General features: G+C 37.2%; 1 protein-coding gene across 3 annotated transcripts in view; it reads left to right on the forward strand.

Annotated features, from left to right (window-relative positions):
- Positions 1-16,923, forward strand: part of JPH1 (junctophilin 1) — an 83,387-nt gene extending 66,464 nt beyond the window's left edge. Inside the window, exons 4-6 of one of the 3 annotated variants that reach the window (XM_050328465.1) lie at positions 5,203-5,864; positions 14,289-14,384; positions 14,549-16,923. In XM_050328465.1, the coding sequence (XP_050184422.1) occupies positions 5,203-5,864; positions 14,289-14,369 (743 nt within the window). In that variant the 3' untranslated portion in view covers positions 14,370-14,384; positions 14,549-16,923. The remainder of the gene's footprint in view (positions 1-5,202; positions 5,865-14,288; positions 14,385-14,548) is intronic. The other 2 variants (XM_050328617.1, XM_050328548.1) reach the window with 2 other exon arrangements.
- Positions 16,924-17,152: the final 229 nt, after the last annotated feature.

Raw genomic sequence — 17,152 nt, forward strand, 5'->3', positions numbered from 1 at the left:
TTTTTTGTTCACTGTTACCAATATAACCTTCAGAAAAATAAGAATAAAACGCAGGAAGCATTAATGATATTAATTATAGTTCTCCCTGCTTCCTTCACATCTCCACAATGAAGAAATAATAATAAATCCTGTCTTTCTAAAATTTACTGAATAATTTGCACTTTCATAATGACTCATTGAATCACTTGTTTTAGGAGACTGATAGACGATCATTTTTATTTCCTTCATCTAGAGTTACCATCCTGAATGCTGAGGAATTCTTCTAAAATGGATGTTCTCTCTCTAAAAATCCTAATAAAAGAAAAAAAGATCCTATATTAATTGATCCTCCAGTCAATCACATGGCTTTGCCAAGTTTTATTAAGTTTGTGAGTGTAGCAAATAAATCTTACTATGAGAGCATAAATATTGTTGCCAACAGTGATACATTAGAAAACTATCAAAAAACGTCAGAAGACAACAAGTCAGGTAGTTTTCACTGGCATATTTCATGAACAGTATATATCAACCTGCAGCACCCACATCAAGCTATATATTTTCCTTTTTTAGTACAGTTCATTTAAATACAAAAGACTTCAGCTTTTACTTCATCCATATCACGCCCTGGATTTGTATTACAAAACAATGTGGAGTAAGAAACTTACTCATCATTTACTATTTCCTTCTCTTGATCTTTGGATTTGGGTTCAGTAGACAGTTTTCAGCTTTTTCAGGAAGATGACAATTTATGACAATAGGTGACAAACTTACGGCCAAGGTGATGTGTCGGCTGTTGATTACTCCGGAGACTTACACTCCATTCCTCGTTTTAACAAAGGCTTCCTGTGCATCTTTAGGCTTGCCAAAGATTTTACAAAGTTTTGAGCATGTTGGTACTTTTTTGACAGCTGACCACTGAATTGAGAAGGGTTGTTCAGATGAAACATATGCTTTGGGTCATGATTTCCCTTTGGTTTAGCTTCCCCATCAGTAAAATAAATGGCTTATTGGTATAACCTTTCCCATTGTACTTGCTGATTGTGAACTTTTCAATCAGGAAATCTCTCTTTTTGTTAAGGAAGTGTTCAGTAGTGTAGTAAAGGGCACCTCTAATCTTGGAAGGTTTGTGTATAGACTGCAGAGTTCTGGATGAGCAAATAACTTTGTGTCACCATTACCCCAGAGACAATCATTAAACCTTACAGTGAAGGTGGAGTGACTTTCCACTAACAGTTCATACACATAAACAAAATTAGGAAATATCTGCTTCATGGGCGAAATTTATCTAGAAGTGCAACATAAATTTTCTTGTAATCACAAAATTATAATGTCATTTCTTGCTTGGGTTACTCTTTATAGCCCTGTCTATTTGTTAACTCTATGTAGCACTAAAGGCAGTTAGGTTACATCACATTATGTGTACTGTAGTTTAAAAAGCAGAAATAAGTGCATGCTTACCTAATAAGTACTTCTAATATATGTTGAAATTGAATCACATCATTTCAGCATCAACTGTACTTTAGATATTACATTCTTTAGAGATTATATTCTAGAGCCTGCATTAATGGCATTACAGTCTTTTTTTTGCCTTCTGTAGACTAATAAAGTTGTAATATGGAATGCTTGTTTTTCCTGATTTGTAAGAATGGTAAGACTGGGGACAAAAGAGTGGAAGAAGTATCATGAAGAAATTATAGGATGAATATAAAATTATAAGGTTGCATATATGCCTTTTTCTTCACTATCTTAGGTGTATTCTGCAATCCCTCTCAAGCTTCAGATTTCATTTTGAATCTGATGAGGCACAAGGTCTCAGCCTTCTTGGGAAACAGTGGCTGCCTTTACAGTACATCCTGCAAGATGACATTTTCAGACACTGCTTGAGCCACAACCTTGCAAAAGACCTATGCTGCCTCACTGGACCATGGGGAAAAGCATGTGGCTGTCACCTCTTCAGAAATGCTGTGGCAGAACCAGGGCATCCTTCTCTTCGCATTTACAGGGCTGGCTGTGCTGTCACATCACTTGCTGGAGCCCTTCCAGGAGGAAGGACATAGTACACAAGAACTTCACAAGAAATTCTAGATTTAGACCAACCAGGAGTGTGTCTTCCACCAAACCAAAACTTCCCTCACAGCCATCAATGAAATGCTGTTCAAGCAGAGCATCAGACTGTATGAGACTCTGTGTGCATACATTGGGCACATCTACACAATCCTTTGGCTTTCAGAGGCTATTCCCCCTGGATACTGGCTAACTCACACTTTGATAGTGCCACGCAGTTTCTGACATCACAACAGCTGTGTGAGCCAAACCCACCCCATGGCTTTAGCCTACAAAGGTGCATCGATTTTGATCTGACGGCAGCACAGCCAGCATGTCACCATAGGAAAACACACAGGTTCATCCACAAAGAAAGTTTATCTTTACTTGGTTAGATAACATTTCTTGGTTCTGCTTTCCAGACCAGGTTCTCCTTAGACACTCAGACGTATCATGTCTGCGACTATATCTACTTGTTGCTTGAACCGTGAACTGAAGAACCAGAGCTCTGTGTTTATATCCTAGGCAGATAATTCCACTTTCCTTCTTCCCACCCTCAAATTCTGTTCTCTTCCTCATTAATATCAGTCAGCTGAGAAATCTTACAGCAACTCTCTTTCCAAATTCCCTTGGCCCCTGTTCCTTTAAACTTGTGCTGTAGATTGCTCTTATGCTGAAGAAAAGGACCCCCTTACCCATGTCTATGGTGTTAGATAATGCCTTTAATGAAGGGGCCAAGATAAGTCCTGCAAATTCTTAGTCCTCAGAAGGGAACGGGAACTGAGTTCTTGCTGCTTGGAGTCAGTGGCTCAGACAGGTGCATAATCCGATTGTATTGGATACAGGGAACAGACGTTTAAAAAGTATTTGGACAATCTCCAAAGCTAACTTCAGCATAGAGCCAAGAATTTCAGTGTTGGAAAGACCTGTCTGGCAAGACTGGAGGCAAGGGATGTATCTCTAATATCCATATGTGATGTACTGGAGGGTGGGAGGGAGGGCTGTTGTGCTCTGTTACAGCAGTTGAAGAATGTCTGGTCAGACACCCTCAAATGTTCGTAGGAAGGGGGTGGAGAGAGATGACATCTGTGAGGTCCAGATGTTTCTTTATGGAAGTGTCTTCAGTTCATCAAATTCTGTCAGATATTAGTAAAAGTAAAATTTTTACATATATGGGGCAGTGCAGAACTGTCAAAGAATGTGAATTTTCTAGGAACTGATCAGATTCCATTTAAGCATTGTTGTAAGACTGAAGAGATATTATTCCAATTGAATGCTTTGACCATAGCAATCAGAAAGAGCAAGCTGACGTGAATGTGGATCTTCCCATAACAAATAATTACTGCAATTCAACAGTTCTATGGCTTAAAGATTAGTCAGAACTCTTTTGGCTAACCTTTTCTCTTTACACCCCTAATTATACCTAATGTGAAAAGATAAGGGAAGCAAAGTTCATGTGTGTTAAACCCTCAGCATTACCTTATGTATCTCAGCAGAGATGGAAGGAAATCCCCTACATGCCAGAGAATTTTCTGAATGGTGATCATACCTGTAACTTTATATATGGAAACTTTTGTGTTGTCCTGCTGTTCCCTTTTACCAGGAAGATTATAAAAAGCCGTAAGAACCAAGCCTCTAGTTCTCTCCCTCAGTATGGGCTTAACTCCTCAAGGCTTAACTCCTCAAAACTTCCTCCTCAAATGTCACTTGAGAACAAATCCTGCCTTGTCTATGACTAGCTTCTTTCTTATCGGCTCCCTATTTCCATCCCTGGTTTTCAGAGATGCCAAAAATGTTGTGATTTTCCTGCTCAAAAGACCTTGCATGCCGAGTAATTCTTCTTCTTAGCAGTGCTTACTTACCAGATGACTCAGTAACTTCCAAAAGCTTCATGCTGCTCTTCCTTCCTCTCATCTTCGCACTGTGTAGTGATGCATATGCTTCTGGCGTCTGTAAAAACACTGTATCTGCCTAACACAGCTAGAGCCTCCTTTAAACTCAAAAGCAGAAAAATGTGTGCAGACGTTCTTCTCTGGGCACAGGATTTCTCTAGGACATAAAGCACAGATAAGCCTCACTTACAGAAGAGTAAAAAATTAAAGGAAAGTAGTGCTATCAGGGATAGAAGTGGAGGAACAGTTGCCATGCATTTGTCAAAAGCCATTTTTGAACATACAGAGAGATTATTGCAGTTCTTTATTCACAGAGCCCCTCAATTTGTGACTTCTTAGGGAAACTGATCCTGGAATCTGGGATGTGACCTCTAGGAAGTAAAACAGAAAATGCTGCCCACGATACATACAGATTTACAGCTATTTTGTTTCTTAAACAATGTTTGCTCACATCTTACCAATAAACAATTGTATCAGACAACCAAAACCTGGAGCACAGCACCTCAGCCCGCTTGTGTTTATGTTAACAGCTGTATAGAAATGCACCTTGTGAGTCCTAGCAGTGAATGTGCACCATGGGTGTTTAGGTAGGATTTGGGTAGAGGATGTTCTTCACCCTGACTGGTCTATAAGTATTTCTCTAGTGAATATGAGAGAATTTGTCTTCCTGCCTTCTCAGTAGACATTGTGTTACCAACTAGAGCGGTTAACCTGGGCCTCTGTGTGGTGAGGAACACAAAGCCAATGTGTGAGAGTTCAAGGCACATATATGTAAGACAAGCTGACATTCACAGAAAGAGAAAAAAAGTGGTTCAAGCCCTATTTCCTGTAGCATATAAGAGATGTTTCATTCTGATGGTTAATTACTTCCATATCAAACAGGTGTTACAATGGTGAGGGTAGAAGTTAAACGATTGGGGTAATTAAGCAAAACATACTGCAAAACACATCTCTCAGAAAAAGAATGATAGACAGGTAAGGTCAGTCAGTCTTCATTCGCTCAGACTTCGCTCAGAGACAGTTTACATCCTGTGACCCATTGCAAAGCTGAAAACATAAAGTGACTGAGCCAAGTTAATAAGTAGTCCCAACAATTACCCAAAAAAGTACAGTAACTTCAACAATTTAGCAATTTAGAGTAAATCACTGTGGATGTCAATGAATTGTTGGTAATATATACCAACAGCATTTTAGCAAGGCAGTCCAGTCTGATATCCCAATGCAATAGTTTTACTGTGAAGTCTTATTTTTGTTTTAATCTTAATATTTCTATTACACTATTTTTCAGGCCCTGATTATATCAAACAAAAATTTCAAGAAGGAATGGATGTGAAAGAAAAATCTGAAGAAAAAGTTCAGGAAAAACCACCTACCCCAAAAGAGTCACCTCACTTTTATCGAAAAGGTACTACACCCCCTCAAACCCCAGAGGCAAGTCCAAGGCATAGTCCTCTTCTTTCTTCTGACACTTCTCCTTCAAAACAACTGAAAAGGCAAAGCTCCAATTCTGGGGCAAGACTCAGTCAAGAAAAAAAGCTTATAGCCACTGAGAATATAACACCCACAACTAACAAGCCTTTATATTCAAAAGCACCAGTGAAGGAGGAAGTAGCTGTGAAACACCAGCCAAAGTTTTCAGCCCGGCACAATCCCATCAGCACAGAGAATGGGGAGCTGCATGGTCACTACCATGGCTATTATGTAAAAATGAATCCATCAGTGCTTCCACAGGAGCTCAGGGAAGAAGATGAATATGCCAATCCATCACCATCAACACTTGCACGAATACCACCCTCTCAGAAGCCAAGTCCTGCTAGATCTGGGGGTAAGCCAGATGCCAAAGAAAACAAACCTGACACAAAAATTAAGAAAACAGAATTTGCTGCACCAAAGAACCCAGCTAATAATGAGTCACATTCAGCAGTGGAAAAAGAAGTAGGAAACAGCTCGGTAAGTACTGCAATAAACATTTTCACTTTCACTGCCCCTTTGCCTCTGAGTGCTGAGCTTTGCAACCTGAAGACAGGCAAAGCTCACTTCTGTCAGATCTTCATCTGGATACAGTCTGCTAGCTAAAACCCACTGCCTAAGACTGGAGTGAGGAACAAATATTCCAGTCCTTTATATTATCTTCTTTGTAAACTGGGAAGGGATAGTTGATAGCCAGATACTGACAGACTTCTGAACCATGAGATCCTGTTGCATCCGTGATCACAAAAGTGTGTTGCTGCGTGTATGTACATGCATATAGGTGTGATTTGCATGTGCATAGATACGTACTCACAGATACACATTTTTTATAGAGATATGTATATAGATATTCCCCCCTCGCCCCCGAAAAGAAGTCCCACAATGTTAATTGTACTTCTGTGGAAATGTGGACAGTACTGAAAGTCAGACATACACTCTTCCCCAAAGGTCTACTTTTGACTACTGTTGGAGACAGGATGCTGGCCTGTGGTCTGACCCAGTCCAGACAATCTCCCATTTTCATCTTCTGCTCCATGTTGACTGTGGGTTCTAAAACCAGGAAATTTGAACCAAAATACATAGTGTTTTCAAATGTGTAGTTTGTAACAATGCTTGCGTTTTACAGTGACATGAAAAATTTTACTTTTCATTGGGAAGTAGAGAAGGAGTTTTAAAATTATACATTCAGATCAGTGTGAATCTTAATTTCATTCTTATTTATTCTTATTATAAAAATAATAAAATTATCAATAGCTATGCAGAAAAGGAGTGATTACTAGTAGCATTTCTATTCCATGTTAGAAGGAGAAGCCAGGTTATGAAATTCAGAATCTCTGATGATGATTCTATGATTTCTGGGCCAAGAGAAACTCAGGAAAGCATTAGTTGTAGATCCTAAAATTAACCTTTAGCAAATGAAGAACTCTAGATAATTGTCATAATATTTCTCTTTTATAAGCATTGTTTATTTGAATCATCTTTTGTATTCTTCTACAAAACAAACAGTGTGTCATTATTGGTGTGATAAACACAATGACCCATTTAATGGGATCCAGATAGCCTAGCACCAATTCCAGGCAAAACATTTGACTAATTGACACCAGACTTCATTAATGAAGAATTTAAAAATAAAGAGAGGGAAGAATTTCCAATCAACATGAATTGTAAATGGTCTTGTCAAACAAGTTTGGCATCTTTTGGTGTGACAGAAGAATCATATCCTTGATCAAGAAGGTCACTTGATTTGCTTTTAAATGGTCATGTATTCTGACAAGGAAGCCAGAGGAATGCAAAGGCTAAATGTCACATTAAAATATTCTTTTTAAAACTGACTGATATTCTCAGAAAGTAATTATAAAAGCATCAGTTATTTGGTATTATTCTGGTGAGGTCATTCTTACATCAATCCTGCTACTCTTATTTTATTAACATTCTCATTAATGACATACAAGAAGACAAAAGAGTATTGCTCAGGAAGTTCATAGAAGACACAGAGACCAGGAAACTGGTAAATAATTAAGACCAATACAAGCTGATCCTAATCAACTGTTAAGAAGGGTGCAAGTATAATTATCCATGGGTAGCACAGCAAAATACAGTGTTATATATGAAAGACAATTAATAGAGCCTAACCATGCAGGACCAGAACTGGAAAAGGCTGGTGAATCAGGAGCAAGAGAGGCAACTGAACATGAGCTCCCAGTCTGCTGCTGTTGTTCAGAGATGTTAATATAATCCTTAGATTTATCAGCCGAAAAGATTAAGCAAGAGTACATGGGAGTCTGTTCTATCTGCTTTTGGCACGGGTGCAACCACTTCTGGAATAAAATACTTTGTCCATAAATCGGGGATTTAAAATGAAAAAAAACCTTGAGGGGAAGTCCCACAAAGAACTGCAAGAGTGATTAAAACATGTCTTACAATGAAAGATTCAAGGTAAAAAAAACCCTGACATATTAAATCATTTCCTCTAAGTACGCTTTATAAAATGGTTTTCCAGGCTAACAAGCAAATGTATAAGAAGATTCAACAGCTTGATAGATTCAGATAAAAGTCTTGGTTTAAGTTGCTTTTAATGATGTTAATGAAATGTGACATCAGTTTTCCGATGCTGAGGTTTTGGACCCATCACTGAATAGTTCAATAATAAGCATTTTGCCAAGATGATATTCTCTAGTTCTGCAGGAAGCTTATATTCTGTTCTGTGCGGATCAAAGTAGATGTTCACAGAGGTTTTGTAATCTGCAAATCTGTATTACAGCTGATATCAGCCCTTTAACCTTTCAAATCTCACAGATATGACTTTTATATAGGGTAGCACAAAGCTGTCAGGCTTGTAAATGTTGAGCAAGCATGTACAGAATTTTAGCCTGAATTGGAATTGTTTGTCCAGCTCTGGTGAAATTAAGTGACTAGAAATAGTGCTTATTTTTCCTGCATTCCAAATAATGTTTTGGAGCAGAGCAAGTCCTCATCTTAACAAGTAGGGCACCTGAACAGCAGTTTATTGACCTTCTAGAAAAATCAGGATAAGGACAGTGAACCTACAGCCTGTTATCAAGAAAGGTGTAAAAGTGATGAGATATTGTGCATTAACTACTGTTTGTTTACTGATATTACAGGTCATCTGGGAACCGTCCCTCTGTTTCATTTGCAGCACTCTAATTGCACTATTCCTATTACCAGCATTTCAATAAGGAAGGAAGGTAGATGTTAGGAATTAGTTTTTAATATAAAAGTATTCTAAGATATATGTAGCTGTACGTGGATGATTTCAAATATGTCTCCCATATGTGTCTATAACTTTATCCTTATAGAATAAATTTCCTACATGCTTATTTCTTTAAAGTGCTGAAATGAGTAAGAATGCTAAAACAATTAAAGCAGAAAAGAGTAGCCTACTGTCCTAGCAGTTTGAGGGAGAAACAGTATAGAATGACTGTTAAAATTGCCTGGAGACTTTTAATTTTTAGTATTGCCTTTCAGCTTCGAAAAACAGTATCCTGTTCTGCAGTGCTCCTGGACTGAGCTCAGTAGTGTGCTGGAATTATGCAGTGACTAATCTGAGAGTGCACAATTTTTGAGGAGAAGCCAGATTCATAGAATCATGTAATAGTTTGAGTTGAAAGGGACCTTAAGGATCATCTCGTTCCAGCCCCACTGCCATGGGCAGGGACACCTTCCACTAGACCAGGTTGCTCAGAGTTCCCTCCAGCCTGACCTTGAACATTTCCAGGGATGGGGCTTCCACAGGTTTTCTGGACAACCTGTTCCACTGCCTCACCACCTCACAGTAAAGAATTTTTTCCTAATACCTAGTCTAAACCTACTTTCTTTCAGTTTGAATCCATTCCCCCTTGTCCTGGTTAATGTACTTCTCTTTATCCCAAACACTTCTGAATGTTGAGAGACTTCAGAACTCTAGAGTTGCATTGGGGAATTATTTTATTTTAGTAAGAAATTGCAATTGCTTTTTAGTCATCCTGACAAATGATTTCATTATGCTATGAAATGTATTTGCTAAGGAATATAAAGTGAAAAGAACCCTCACTCTCATGAAAAGAGAATGATAAAACATGTTTTGGGAATCCAAAAAGGAATCTATAGCATTTATTGAGCACTTTCATTAGATTATCTGAAAGTGCGTTGTAAAATTGTGCTGTGCTTTTTCCAAGTTTCCAGTGATAATGCATTAAGAACATATATACAGAGGGACGATTTTCAATTCTTCCTTCCGTGTATCTAAATCACAGCCATATCTCACTTCTGAATGAAACATCAACTTTAATTTGGATTAAGATCTTCAAACAACTTTATTTTCAGCAAAGCTTGCAGCAGCTGTTTTAAGTAATCAAATTCATGTTTTGTATTTTCTGTGAATCTGTTACATCCTGAAGAATGTCATTGAGTATCATCTGTGCAATAGGAACAGTACTGATTCTCTAGATGTCCCCTTTTCTGCCATTATACTTGAAAAATATCAGCACATACTTCTTATGCCACAGATTTAAGTGTTTTTCTCTATATACTTACTCTGTGATGTTCAAAAATCAAAGTTTAAAATAATTTTGGAGCTCATAAGAAAGGGTCGGTTTATCAAGGTAAAGTCATGTAAGAACCACAATGACAAAGTCACTGTTCATCAGCTGCTCAAAAACAGCTGTCTGTTTGCAGGAATTACCTGTCATTTATGAGAGATAAATCATCCTTGTTTCACTGAGAACTAGGCCAATTGTATAATTCGGTAAATTATACTTACCACAGTGTGAAGGTTATACAGAGACACTTGACCATAAACCAGTACTGTTGTTTCTAACTGCTTGTTAGCGCTTCTGGCTCCAGTTTCAGTTTGCATGCTGCTGTCCCACCTTGAATATGAGCTAATTTGAGATTGTCTTGGATTTGGGTGAAAAATAGGATTGAATTTCACAAAACACCATTGTATTGTACATTTATGAATACGTACATGTGTTTGCCCATGTGTGACCATGTGCTGCCCTAGGACAGAACCAGCCCAGGCACAAGTCTTTTACTGTATTGTAATTCTTTTCATCTTGCAGGTAAGGATTTTTAAACCACGCTGAGTGTTTAGCCTGGTTTTTACCTGTATCTAAAACTTTATGCTTTTCTGAATCTTACCCTGTGTGCTTCTATTCCCATCTTCTTGTTCAACTCTCATGTCTTTGTTCACTTAGCATCCATTTGGTAAGGGCTATAACTACCATGATATTAAAAAAATACATCAGTATTTGCCTGATCCTAAATAAAACCTCTGAGCAGGAACTTTATGCTGAATTTAATGGACATTCCTAATGCAGTGGAATTACAAGACTAGTGTTAATACTTCCTGGCATTATATTTTAGGAAAATAGCTAACTTTCCTCTCCAGATGAAAACTAATTGTATGGTTATATTTTTAACTACGTAAGTGTCTGACTTATGAGAAGCTGAAAGGGCAATTTTTTAAGCAGGACTGAAGATTTTCTACTACAGCTTCTTTAGTGCACCTGTTCTAATCACTCTTGAACTGTTCAAACTAATTGTGGCTTTGGCTATTTTAAGCCCTTGCAGGACACTAAAGTCTTATTTGTGGTATTTGTCTTAAAGCACTAAATGCTTACTTCATAGGTGTCTACAAAAAGGGTGGTAGTTCATTGCATAAGAACAGTGTGCTCCACAAATATTGTTGGATCATTTTTTAGTGATTTAGGAAATCCTGCTTTGGGCTGAAGGGCATAGTTGTCAGAAGAGGAAACAAAATGCACATAGCAGGCCAGAGTAGATGAGATTTATGTCTTTGGATAAAGCATAGACTCAGTATCATAAAGAGATAACAATTTTTCTGTGATCATCATGTAAAATCAACAGCCCAGTTCTCAAGTTGTCACTTGCTTCTGTCTTTGTAGATGAGATTTCTTGATTCAGGCCGTAGCCCCTAGGATTTTTAGCCCAGTTCATCTATATTATTCTGGTAAGAATATTATATCTAACCTGACTGACAGATGCATCAAAAGAGAAGTCCCCTCCCCCTCCAACAAGCTTAGTTTTGTAAGACTGTGCACTTATGATACCGAGCTGCTGTTGGAGCTGCAGTACCTGTTTGTCAATCAGCCAGAATCTGTCTTGCAGCTACCAGGATGCTTTTCCACAATATATTTCAGGTAATGAATGAGTTCCTGGCTCCTGTTAAGTCCCGATAGGTTCAAATATTTTTTTTTCAGTCATAATAAATCAATGTGATTTCCACAGATGTTATTTTCAAGTATGCAGAGTACTAGGTGGCCAAATCCAAATGAATTCTAATGGTATTTGGCAATAATCTCCTTCCCATTTCCTTGCAATTCCTTGTGCAGTATAACTGTAAAATCTTTAGGTGAGATTCCAACCCATAAGGGAATTATTGGCAAACCTAAGGGAACTGTTTTGATCACATAGGGAGTCCCTATTTGAATCATAGGATCATGGAACCATAGAATGGGTTGGGTTGGAAGGGGCATTTAAAAATCATTTAGTTCCAACTCCCCTGCCATGGGCAGGGACACCTTCCATTAGACCAGTCTACTAAAAGCCCCATCCAACCTGACTTTAAATACTTCCAGTGATGGGGCATCCACAGCTTCTCTGGGCAACCTTTTCCAGTCTCTTAACATCAGAAAGAAAGATACTGAATCCACATCTTAGTGGAAATCAATAGTGTAATCAAATCACACTTCTTGTAGAGAACTTTGCAATATTAGCATATTTGTCATGAGATTCTGGGAATTTCTTTGCAAAAGAAGCAGTCATTAAATGGAAGGTTCACTCCTAAGGGTGTTTACACTGACATTCCAAGACAGCAAAACTGAGATATTCTCAAAGTAGCTTTTGTTTCAAGTAAAACATGTCTTGTTGCTCCAAGTCTTCCAGTATGGGTTTCATGCATAAATCTCACAATTGCCAAATGCATTTGGTGGGAATCCTGGTAGGATCCTGGATTTCCTTCACAGTAGAAAAGCATAGAAGTACCCAACCTAGTGTAATTATGGCCGTGCCAGAAAGAGAAAGAAGATATTAACCTTGAGTTACACAGTATTACAGTGACGTTGCTTACAGTGCTGTGCCCAGAAATGTAGCCATATCTGGAGCCATGCTTCCCTTTTATGCCTGTTCTCCATCACTAAGTGTCTCATATTCTTTGGCACATGGTGAGTCACTTCCACTAAGGAGGAAGGAACATGGTTCCACTTCTGTTCTGTGACCTGATGGTTAAGGCATACCACTGGTAAGTGGGAACTTGTTATTCAAAATCACTTTGACCAAGGTGCCATTAAACCCTGTTTTCAATTTCCTGGTCAATATTTAAGACATTCTGCCATTAAGCAAAATGTGAATACTGCTGCCAATACCATTACCCCTCTGGCAACATTTAACTGGCATCCTGGTAATCTAATCATTGTTTGAACTTGAACACCTAGTTCCTCAACATATGAAAAAATACCTCAGAACTGGTGCAAATGGACAGGGGTGCTGATTTGGTTTAGACTCCCCAGAGATTTAAACAGTACTTCACATACATATTTTATGACCTCCTCAAGAACTTAACAGTCCACATCTGGCCTGCCGTCTGATGTACTGTGTAAAGGTGTGTTCTGGTAGAAGGTGTTTAATAAGACTGTTTCAGAAGGAGAGCATGTGGTGTAATAATGACACAACTACTATTCAGTAGCTTCCCAGTTACATTGCTGCAGCAAATTACTAATAGCAAGTTCTTACATCTTAGCATTGCAGAAATTACATAGCTAATGTTAGTATTACGTTGTCATGAAGCATAATAAACTTCTGTAAGGCATGCCTTATGTGAAAAGTGGAAAATTTTCATCATTTCTAATGAAATTCATGCCTTCCTATGCAAGCCAATGATTTTTATGTAGTTCAGAATATAGTTTTCTGCACAGATTTTTTGGTGGGCTTTGTGATTTGTGATTTAGGAAAGTGTTGTCTGAATGAAGAGTTTCTCTGTTTCTACTGACACTACAACCGTAAAATATACGAGTATACAAATCTTTATAAAAATATGTTGTAGTAAATCAAGTATGTTAAGAGGGGAACAGAAGAACTGAGAATTTTCATCTATTGGGATATCTTTTCAAGTTGATCATAAGAAAGAATCCATATTTTTTAAAAATATTATCCAAAATTGCTTAAAATAATTAAAAACTTTGTTCTCTGGACTCACAGAAAAGCTAAAATTGTAATTACTAAGTTATATAACCAATTTTAGCTGTAACTACAAAGGGAAGGATATTTTTGACTTCTCATTTCTTCAGTACACAAGTCTGTAAGAGAAGTGTCTGACTAAATCAAAGGAAGTTTAATTTTGCAGCTTTAAAATGGGGTTTAATCTGTAATGGAAATATGTTTGCTAGTGCTATGGTAAGTGATGTTTTTTTCCCCCTTTGGTTGTCAAAAAATGTATTCTTTTTGTAAAACACATTTGTTTTGTCTGTTTTGAAATGAGTCGGAGAAGGAACCTGCTGTAAGGATGAAGATGAGCACTCCGTCTTCCCTAAAGTAGTTCACATTCTTTGTTTTGCTTTATTTTAAGTTGACATTGCTTTTGTGTTAATAGGTTTGTTTTCTTTTGTTTATATGGTCATATTTGTCACCTGACAAATACATAGGATCTCAGTGTGATTAAGAGCAGCGTGATTATATACTCTAACCTGTATTTATGAAGCTAATTTTCACAGATGATACTTAGCTCACCTGAATATCAAGGGTAGTGGCTTTTTTTTTTTTCAGGAGCAGGGTCTGTATCCTTCAGATCAAGGTCAAAAGTAATAGAAATTGTAAAATCGGGTCATGTTCATTGCTGTGCATGTGTGGAAGGCTGCATTAATTCTCATATCTTTATTTTATTTTCAGGGCCCTAACTCAGTCATGATCGCCCTGGTAATGCTGTTGAATATTGGTTTAGCCATTCTTTTTGTCCATTTTCTAACTTGATTGGAATTAGGAAAGGTAAGAAAGGTCTTGTTTTCGTATAAAATCACCATATCCACCCCACGTCAAATGATAAAGATTTAATTTCTTTTATACTTTTAATGTTCCCCACTTTAATTATAGCTATGCCTGAATGTGATTCAACATAGTTATTTAATATTGTAACTGTTTTGACCCTTCAGTGAAGTCATGACAACTAGTGGTGTTAGCCCACAGTTCTCTGCAGTTGTGTCATCAGCCTTTTAAATGGCACCTGTCAGACACAGGGAAGGAGGCTTGGAATTAGGATGGGACGCAAGAGAGATGAAACTTGGAAAATTCAGCCAGGGGCTCAGATCAGTTTCTCTGCTGATGGCTCGTGGCTTTGGGGTCCTCTGAAAGCTGAAGCAAGCAGCCATGTTGGAAAACAAACAAAATAATCTGCTGAAGCAGCCCCGCCAGTGAAGTGCGTTGGCTTCTCCATCTGTTCCAGCAGAGTGTGACTAAACTGGAAATGTACGGAGCTGCACTTTTTGTTGATGGAAGCTAACAGCTGCCTTACTATTTTACCGTCTGATGTTTTTAGTGGGGAGATGGGAAAACGACTGCCAGAGGAATGTGGTCAGAGGATTCTGTTGCTGTGGAAGTGATTCCAGCGTTCACTCCTATCTCATTAGAAGAAATAGTTAGCAGCATCAGTCACCAGTCTTATTCCATTACCTGCTGCTTTTAACATCTCCTGCAGTGTTCTGGGAGATCGAGTTTCATTTGCCTTTGCATGATTCTGTTCATGTGTTGTTTATGAAATTTGATGTATAGCCGTAACGTAGTGTTTGGTCCAACCTGGAGAAAGCTACCAGTTCTGCCTCGCAGCAGAAGCACAAAACCAAATATATTTTCCTAGGCCGAAGATAAAATTCTTAAATTCATTTTCCTAAACCTGAAGAGTCATTTTGCTTTAAGGTTTAGGAAGTAACATACCATTACTGCAAAATTGAAAGACGTTGATATCTTCCTAAAAATGCTCAAATACTTAGGCCAAAGCAAGCAAAATTTTTCATAATAAAAGAATAAGAATCTTATGTTGGTATCAGCACATTCTTAACAGGAGGTGGAATATCAGAGTAAGCCAAGAAAGATGAGCTGTAGGGTTTGCATGCTAACTTTTTTTTCTTTTTTCTTAACTCTGGTGCTGTGGTAATTGGTGATTTCAATTATTATGTATCAACACTGAGGTATTTTTCCAGCGGTTAAAATAAAGTCTCGTCTGGGTGCACCTTAATGCCAGTGACAGTTAAGCTAGCTAATGCTCATAATAAATCATCATAATTTTAAAATACTAGATTTGTGTTGAATACATTCAGGTAGAGCGTTTAAAAACGTTAAGTGATTGTTTATCGATTTGATGCCTCCAGTGTCTTTAAAATCCATTTATAATTTTACCTCAGCATTAAAAAAGCCTCAAAATTTTTCCTTGGGAAGGTTTGTCTTAAGTAGTTTCATAGCCCTTTGTTCAAATGATGTGATCATGTTTCTTTTTATGTGCCATTATACTGTAATTGTTGTACCCTATATTAATCAAATGCATGCTTATTTACTGAAGATGTGGTGTGATCATTTGGCAAGTAAATATTTTAATTTAAACCTGCAGAAAGCAAAGGGCTTGTATTATGGTTTATTTTAGCTCTATTAGAAAAATCTTTCATACAGTATAGTTTTTGAACCTGTTTGTAAACTTTCTAAGTTTTTGCATGGTTTAATGGGCAACATTCTTACAAAATACATTAGCTATTTTTTGATTCAGCTTATTAAAGTACCATAGGTATGGACTGAATATAGTGCAGCAAAGCAGCTCTGAGCAGGGCAGTAACACCATGGTGTTTTTTACAGAAGTATGTTGAGAATCCTGTGTTTTGACCAGTGTGGATAAAGAAGAAAGCAGAAAGAGAGCAAATGAAAATAAAACTTGTATATTTATTTTTTAAAAAAAAAGTTTAAATTGTGTTTTAAATTTAGGAAAGTAATTTTTAAATAAGAACAACATTTTAAAAGTTACTGTGTAAGCCTTGACTTAATGGATGAAGTGTTCCATCCCACAGTTAAATCACCCCGTGTCTCCTGACATGAGGAGGTAATTTTGTAACTGACATATTTAATTCCTATTAAATGTTTATTTAAAATACTTTATGCTCTGGAAATAATGGGTAACAAAGCTTATGAAAAATGTTTATAAATTTAAGTAAGCATGTTAGTACCATTTATAAATATGTATGATTTATAAGCTTTTTTAAAACAAAGCTCAAACAAATCGTTGGTATTTTTCTAAAATGTGCACAGTTGTATTTTACATGAAAGGCTATTTATAATTGGTTGTTATACTGTACACTACATTTTGGACAGCACAATGAAGCCTGCCAATGTACTTAATATTATGTCATTTTGTCTATTTAAAGTTTCTTGCTGTCAAAGAATGAACTCTTTATCTATGAGTTTATTTATAATAAATTCTTGACCCAAAATGTACAATGTACAGTTTTCACAACTGTATTTGCTCTAATAAAAATAAGTTGGTTATTAATAGAGTTTCAGACTACTTTTTCCTGTTTATGAATTACTTTGTTCACTCTCTGGAAGCAATTTTTCTAACAAATTCAGCAAATGAGGAGTGAAACAGGAAAATGGGTGAAGTCCTGGTCCCTTTGAAATCATTGTGAGTTACTGTTTTCAACAAAAGTGATTCTGGGAAACAATTAAAAATAAATAATTTAAAAGAAAAAAATTCAAGCTTCCTTTTGTGTCTTCTTTTA

The sequence above is a fragment of the Myiozetetes cayanensis genome, unplaced genomic scaffold (assembly GCF_022539395.1).
Source record: "Myiozetetes cayanensis isolate MyiCay16 unplaced genomic scaffold, myiCay2020 scf1, whole genome shotgun sequence".
NCBI classification, from domain to species: domain Eukaryota; kingdom Metazoa; phylum Chordata; class Aves; order Passeriformes; family Tyrannidae; genus Myiozetetes; species Myiozetetes cayanensis.